Here is a 7,503-nt window from a genome sequence, read left to right on the forward strand (position 1 = left end):
GTTGAAGTAGATGGTCTCCAGAGACTCCTTGTGCAGTGAATGATTGTGTTTGCTGTGATTCTGCCTGCTGTGCTGGTGAGAGGGTCATGCTGCGGAAGAGAGTTGGTGAAGTGCGTGCTGGCATGGGGAGCTTGTGTCAGAGCCTTGGTTGGAAGTGTGTTAATATGTCCAAGCCTTTGGGTAAGTGAAGGGCTTGTGTCAGGTTCTGGAAGCCCCCCTGTGCTGCTCTGTGCTGTGGTTGTTGCTGGGGCCATAGTTCCTAAGACCGGCCCTGTGGCCCTTTTCCACCCACCGCGATGGTCTCTGTAGCTGTGGCTTTGTGTTGAGTGAGGCTGGAAGAGCCTTGTGACAAAAAAGGAAACTGAGGCATCTCAGGTGGAATGCAGGAGAACTTTATTGATGGAAAAGAATGCAAAGGCAGGAATGCCAAGTGCAAGGGAGCTAGTCAGAGTTGCAGGTAGGGTGACCATCATCCAAGCTCCCTTGTGTGAGAGAGATCTTGCCAGAGCAGCAAGGTCTTCCTGCCCCACTGTGGGAGTTGCACAGTGGAGCTCGTTGTTGGGCTCTGGCTTGTCAGAATGTGTTTGCAGCGGAGAGTAGTGGATATAGCAGAAGTTGAACTGCAAAGAAGGAAGTGGGAGAAGAGAAGGACTGTCCCCATCCCTCTTCCTTGGAGCCTTGAGATAAAGATGTGTGGACAGCAGGTCTATGTGCTAGGAAAGAGCCAAGGATGTGTCCTCCATCAATACCGTGGCTTCCAGGCTGTCAGGGTTTTGTCAGGGGTGGTGGTGAGGGCCCTTAGCAGGGGTAGCAGCCTCTCCTGCCGCTGAAGCAGCCCAGGCCTCCCAAGCCGTAGCCAAGGCCGAGGCCGAAGCCGCCGGAGGAGACGGGCACTCCCTGGGCGCTGAGTTCATTGCCCACGGCAGCGGATGCGGAGGATCCGACAAAGGTGCTCTGGGGGAAGGAGGTGAGGATGGGTCCTGGCAGGGTGACCTGCACGGTGGAAGGCTGGATGACAACGCGGGAGGCCTCGCACTGCCTGACGCAGGGCTCGTTGCAGCTGTTAGCCAGCGGGGTGGGTCCGCAGGGGCTGCAGAGGTTGTTGCAGGCCATGTGTGTGGTGTGGAGGGTCCCTGGAAGAGAGGGTGTTGAGAAAGGTGAGGGTGGTAGGGGTGTGAGGGTCAGTGTTGGAGGAGGGCGAGGGATTGTGGAGGGCTGTTGTGGGGCTGTGGGGAGCTGGAGGAGAAAGGCCAAGTGGGTGAGGAGAATTAGGGTCAGGGTGTTGAGACTCACCTTGTTGACGGTGGAGGAGAAGGCGTGAGGAGAAGTGTGTGAGGGAGAGAGGCACTGGGCCGGCTTTTATGCTGGTCATGGAGGGGCGGGACAGGCTTGGCGCATGATGGCCTTTTCCACAAACAAATTTGCATGACACAGCCTCACGAGTAATGGCGTGGTTGTGTTCTTTGTTTTCTGAAATTCTCCAATTTCCTGTTGTCTTATTGATGATGTGTCCACTCGGCCCTGGCGGGAACTTTTAAGTGCCAGTAGTAGAGGCCCTAAACATTGTGTTGATGGCACGCGTCAGGGTTGTCAGAAGACGTGACCAAAGCATAAGAGAGGTGGGGTGTCATCAGGGAGTTCATGCCATGGCAGTTGTGTGGTGTGGTTTGTGGGTGCGTTGTGAAGAGGGGGCGTCATTTCCTCGCAGCCCTGGCAGGCTGGTCTGGGCTTTGGAGGGGGGCCAGGCATTAGGCGCTGCGCCTTGCATTGCGCTTGTTCCTTCCCTGCCTTGCTGCCAGCTCACTAAGCCTGTCTTTGGGCATGGCCTTTCCTGTTGGGTGTGCTCTGTGGCTGTCTTGGTGCCCCTTTTGTTTTTAAGGTTGTAGGTGGGAGAACGGAGGCTGCATGTTTGGGTTTGTGCCCCGCTGGGTCCGTCCCTGGTGGAGGCAGTTCAAGCAGGCAGAGGAGGGCTGTTTGTGAGAGCAGGACATTATCGTGGCAGCCCTGTGCTGTTGGGAGGCTGGTCGTGCTCCCCAAAGGCTCCTCTTGGCTCTTGGGTAGGGATCCCCTTAGTTGTGGCCGGCAAATTTGCAACCTGGGCTCTGGCGCGACACATCTGAAGATGAGCAACGAAGCTGGTGAAGGATCTAGAGAAGAAGACTTGTTAGGAGCAGTTTAGGGAACAGGGCATGTTTAGTTTGCAGAAAGAAAAAGGCTGAGGGCACGCCTTATCGCTCACTACAGCCACCTGAAAAGAGGTGGTAATGAGGTAGGTGTCAGTCCCTTATCCCGAGTAACAAGTGATAGGAGAAGAATTAACGTCTTTAAATGCTGCGTAGGGATGCTCAGTTTGGATGCTGGGAAAAATGTCATCCCCAGCAGGGTTATGAAGCACTGGAAGAGGCTCCTCCGGGAAGTGGCTGAATCACCATCCCTGGAGGTAATGACAAGACGTGTAGATGTGGGACTTAGGGCTATGTTTCTTTTGTGAAGTTCATAGTCATAGGTGAACGGTGTCAAGATTGTTCAGGGTCTTTTCCAACCCAAGTGCCTCCATGATTGCGTATGAGGCAGCGTGCAAAAGCAGGCGAGTTCCTGGAGAGGCCGAGAGTGTGTCAAGAGACAGAGGGGGAATGGGATCGGCATGCAGGGGAGGCTGGTGGGCCAGGGCCTTTGAGTTGTTTACTTGGGGCGAGTGCCAATGGATGAGGCCATTTCTCTGCACAGTGTGTGACGGGAAGAAAGGGAAGGTGGAGCTTGTTGAGGAGAGTTGGAGGCAAGCACGCAGCACGTGAGTGCAGAGCTGAGGCCATGATTTCATGCATGACTGCATTTTTGAGCAAGCATCTCTTTCATGCCACAGCCTGTCAAGTGCTGAGGTGGGTGTGTTTTCCTTCCCACAACGCTCCCTTTACATGTTGTCGTCTTGTGGATGTGTCCACTTGGCCCTGGTGGTAGCTTTTAAGTGCAAGTAGGTATTTTGGAGGACGTGCATGGACGCTGTGTGTTAGGGAATTCAGCAGTCACAGCCAAGGCGTAGGAGAGGTGGGGTATCTCCAGTGACATCATCTCGTGGCACGTTTGTGGCTGGCTAAGCCTGTCTTTAGGCCTGCCACATCCTGTTGATGTGCCCTGTGGGCACTTTGATGCCCCCATTGCTTGTAAGTTTGTAGCTGAGAGAAAGGTCTGTCTTTCTGACCTGGGAGCTGGGAAACGTTATGGAGCTAATCATCTTGATCGCCTTCAAATGGCACATAGAGGCCAACCAGGTGATGAGGCCCAGCCAGCATGGCTTTATGAAGGGCAGGTCCTGCTTGCCTAACCTGATCTCCTTCTATGTCAAGGGGACGCGCTTAGTGGGTAGATGAGTGAAGGGCTGTGAATGTTGTTAACTGGACTTTAGTAAAGCCATTGACACTGTTTCCAAGAGTGTTGTCCTGCAGAAACTGCCTGCTCATGGCTCTGACGGGCATACACTTCGCTGGCTAACAAACGGGCTGGATGGCCAGGCCCATAGAGGTGAATGGAGGTAAATCCAGATTGTTGCCACCACAGGTGGTGTTCCCCAGGGCTGAGTACTGGGGCCGGTTCTCTTTAGTATCTTTACAAACGACCTGGACGAGGGGGTCGAGTGCACCCTCAGAATGTTTGCAGGCAACACCAAGTTGGGTGAGTGTGTGAATCTGCTTGAGGGTAAGACGTTTTAGAGAGCGATGTGGACAGGCTGGATCGATGGGAGGAGGCCAATGGTGTGGGGTTCAGAAAAGCTGAGTGCCGGGTCCTGCACTTGGGTCACAAGAACCCCATGCAACGCTACAGGCTTGGGGAAGAGCGGCTGGAAAGCTGCCCGTTGGAAAAGGAGCTGGGGGTGTTGTTTGACAGCCAGCTGAGTATGAGCCAGCAGTGTGCCCTGGAGCCCAAGGCGGCCAGTAGCATCGTGGCCTGTATCAAAAGTCATGAGTCCAGGAGGACTATGGAAGTGATCGTCCCCCTGTAATGGGCACTGGTGAAAAATGTCTTCACTGAAATGATTGTCAAGCACTGGAATAGGCTTCCCAGGGAAGCGTTTGAGTCACCAGCCCTGGAGGTATCTAGAAGACAGTAGACTTGGCCCCAAGGGACTTGCTTTAGTGGGGCACTTGGTAGTGTTAGGTTAAGGGATGGAATCAGTGATCTTAAGTGTCTTTCCCAACCTCAGTGATTCTGTGAGTTTTTGAAGGCCATGGATGTGGTAGAGCAAGTCGAGTGCAGGGCCACCAAGACGCTGAAGGGACTGCAGCATCCTTCCCTTGAGGAGAAGCTGAGAGAGCTGGGAGTTTCTTCAGCCAGGAGAAAAGGCCACGTAGGGGAGATGTCATCAATGTCTCTAAATCCCGGATGGGAGGTGTCTTGGTTTAACGCCAGCCAGCAATCTGAACCATGCAGCCACTTGCACACTCCCCACTACAACAGGCTGGGAAAGAGAATCCGAAGAGGAAAAGTGAAAAAATGTGTGCGTTGAGATGTCAGTTTAATAAGTAAAGCAAAAGATGCACAAGCAAGCAAAGCAAAAGAAGGAGTTCCTTCACTACTTCCCGAGGCAGGCAGGCGTTCAGCCGTCTCCAGGAAAGAAGGGCTCCATGAGACATAACGGTTACTTGGAAGACAAATGCCATAACTCTGAACATTCCCTGCTTCTTTCTTCCCTCAGCCTGCTCTCATGTGGCATGGGCTATGCCTTTGGTCAGCTGGGGTCAGCTGTACCGGCTGCCTCACCTCCCAGCTTTTTCTGTACACCGAGCCTACTTGGTGGTGGGGTGGTATGAAGAGCTGAAAAGGCCTTGAGTGCTTAGCAACAACCAAAAACCATTAGTGGGCTCTCAACGCCATTCTCATCGCAAACGCAAAACCTAGCACTCTACCAGCTGCTGAGCAAGTCAACTCTATCCCAGCTGCAGCCATGTCAGGAGGGAATGAGGAGAGGGGAGTCAGACAGGGCAAGGGTGAATGGAGAAAGCTGAAAAGACGTGCCATTTCCTTGGAAGAGAAGGCAAGGCTTTTTCCGTGGGAGGGTGGTCCAAGAGTGGAAGCGGTTGCGCAGAGAGGTGTTGGAGTCTCCATCATGTAGAAACTGAAGAGCTGACTGGATCTGGTGCTGAACAGCATGCTCAATCTGACCACGTTTGAGAAGGTCGGGTGTAATGAGGTTATCTCCAGAGGTTCCTTGTGCAGTCAAGGATTCTGTTTTCTGTGACTCTGCCTGCTGTGTTGGCCAGAGGGTCATGCTGGGGAAGAGAGCTGGTGAAGTGCGTGCTGCCATGAGGAGCTTTCATTGGAGGCATGAGTAGAAGTGCGTGAGGTTGTCCAAGGCTTTCTTTTGTTAAGTGAAGGGCTTGTGTGAGGTTCTGGAAGCCCCCTCTGTTGTGCAGTTGCTGTTGCTGGGGCCATAGTTCCTAAGACCGGTCCGGTGGCCCTCTTGCACCCACCCCGATGGGCACTGTAGCCCTGGCTTTGTGTTGGGTGAGGTTGGAAGAACCTTGTTAGAAGAAAGGAAGAGGAGGCGTCTTAGGCTGGGATGCAGAAGAACTTTATTGAGGGAAGAGAGAAGTTCAAAGGTAGAAGCGCTAAGTGCGAGAGAGACCGTCTGAGTTGCAGGTAGGGTGACCATCATCCAAGGTCCCCTGTGTGAGCTAGGTCTTGCCAGAGCATCAAGGTCTTCCTGGCCTGCAGTAGGAGCGGCACCCTGGAGGTCCTGTCTGGTATTTGCTTCTTCAGCAAGTGCTTGCAGCGGAGAGTTGTGAACGTAGCAGAAGGGGCGATGGAAAGAAGGAAGTGTTAGAAGAGGAGGAGGTACATGGGCCATGGTTGCAGACAGTCTGGGTTGGCCCCTTCCCTGCTTCCTTGCTTGGTGCCCTGAGAGGAGGAGCTGTGGATGGTGAAGCCATGTGCCAGAACATGCTTGAGTTGCCTCCTCAATCCATGCCATGTCTTCCATGGTGTGGGTGGTTGTTGTCAGGGGTGGTGGTGAGGGCCCTTAGCAGGGGTAGCAGCCTCTTCTGCCACCGTAGCAGCCCAGGCCTCCCAAGCCATAGCCGTAGCCGAAGCTGAAGCCGCCAGAGGAGACGGGCACTCCCTGGGCGCTGAGTTCATTGCCCACGGCAGCGGATGCGGAGGATCCGACGGCAGTGCTCTGGGGGAAGGAGGTGAGAATGGGTCCTGGCAGGGTGACCACTACAGTGGGGGGCTGGATGACGATGCGGGAGGCCTCACACTGCCTGATGCAGGGCTCATTGCAGCTGTTAGCCAGCGGGGTGGGCCCACAGGGGCGGCAGAGGTCGTTGCAGGCCATGTGTGTGGTGTGGAGGGTGCCTGGAAGAGAGGGTGTTGAGAAAGGTGAGGGTGGTGGGGGTGTGAGGGTCAGTGTTGGAGGAGGGCGAGGGAGTGTGGAGGGCTGTTGTGGGGCTGTGGGGTGCGTGGCAGTAAGGAGGCGTGAGGGCTGTTGAGGCTGTGGGCAGAGCGTGGTGGAGGAGAGGGGCCAGGTGGGTGAGGAGAAGGAGGGTCATGGGGTTGAGACTCACCTTGTTGATGGTGGAGGAGAAGGCGTGAGGAGAAGTGTGTGAGGGAGAGAGGCGCTGGGCCGCCTTTTATGCTGGTCGTGGGGGAGCGGGACAGGCTTTGCGCATGAGAGTGTTTTTTCAGCAAGCAGCTCTTGCATGCCACAGCCTGGTGAGTCATGAGGTGGGGTGTCTTTTCTTTTCCCTAATTCTCCATTTTCATGGCCCCGTCTTGAGGACGCGTCCAGTTGGCCCCTGGTGGAAGCTTTTAATTGCCAGTCTTAGAGGCCAAAGTCTTGGTTTTATTGGCATTTTTCAAGGCATTCAGCAGACACAGACAAACCGTATGAGAGATCGGCATGGCTTTATGAGGGGCAGGTCCTGCCTGACCACTCTGATCTCCTTCTTTGTCAAGGGGACCCTCTGAGTGGATGGATGAGGGAAAGGCTGTGGATGAAGTTCGCACTGTTTGGAAAAGGGGTACCATGACGCCCATCTTTCAAAAAAGAAACAAGGAAGATGCGGGGATTTACGGGCCGGTCAGTTTTACCTCTGTGCCCAGTAAGATCATGGAGCAGATCCTCCTGGAAACTCTGCTAAGTCACATGGAATATTTGGAGGTGATCGGTGACAGTCAACATGGCTTCAGCAAGGGCAAGTCAAGCCTGACAAATTTGGTGGTGTTCTCTGACAGGGTTACAGTGCTGGTGGATAAGGGAAGAGCAAAAGACGTCATGTACCTGGACATGTGCAAAGCATCTGACACTGTCCCACACAACATGCTGGTCCCGAAATTGGAGCGACATGGATTTGACCAATGGAGCACTCGGAGGATAAGGAACTGGATGGATGGCCGCACTCGAAGGCTTTTGATTAAGGGTTTGATGTCCAAGTGGTGAGCAGTGAGGAGTGACGTTCCTCAGGAGTCGGTACTGGGAGCGGTGCTGTTTAACGTCTTTGTCGGTGCCAT

The 7,503-nt window shown here is 54.2% G+C and overlaps 1 protein-coding gene across 1 annotated transcript; it reads right to left on the minus strand.

Annotated features, from left to right (window-relative positions):
• Window positions 1-798: 798 nt before the first annotated feature.
• LOC141738467 (feather keratin-like) lies at window positions 799-6,328 on the minus strand. The gene is made up of 2 exons (XM_074573684.1): window positions 6,062-6,328; window positions 799-876 (listed from the first exon to the last, which is right to left on the minus strand). The coding sequence occupies exons 1-2, from the start codon at window positions 6,326-6,328 to the stop codon at window positions 799-801; spliced, it is 345 nt and encodes a 114-aa protein (XP_074429785.1).
• Between the last annotated feature and the right edge of the window lie 1,175 nt (window positions 6,329-7,503).

The sequence above is a fragment of the Larus michahellis genome, chromosome 2 (genome assembly GCF_964199755.1).
Source record: "Larus michahellis chromosome 2, bLarMic1.1, whole genome shotgun sequence".
Lineage (NCBI taxonomy): Eukaryota > Metazoa > Chordata > Aves > Charadriiformes > Laridae > Larus > Larus michahellis.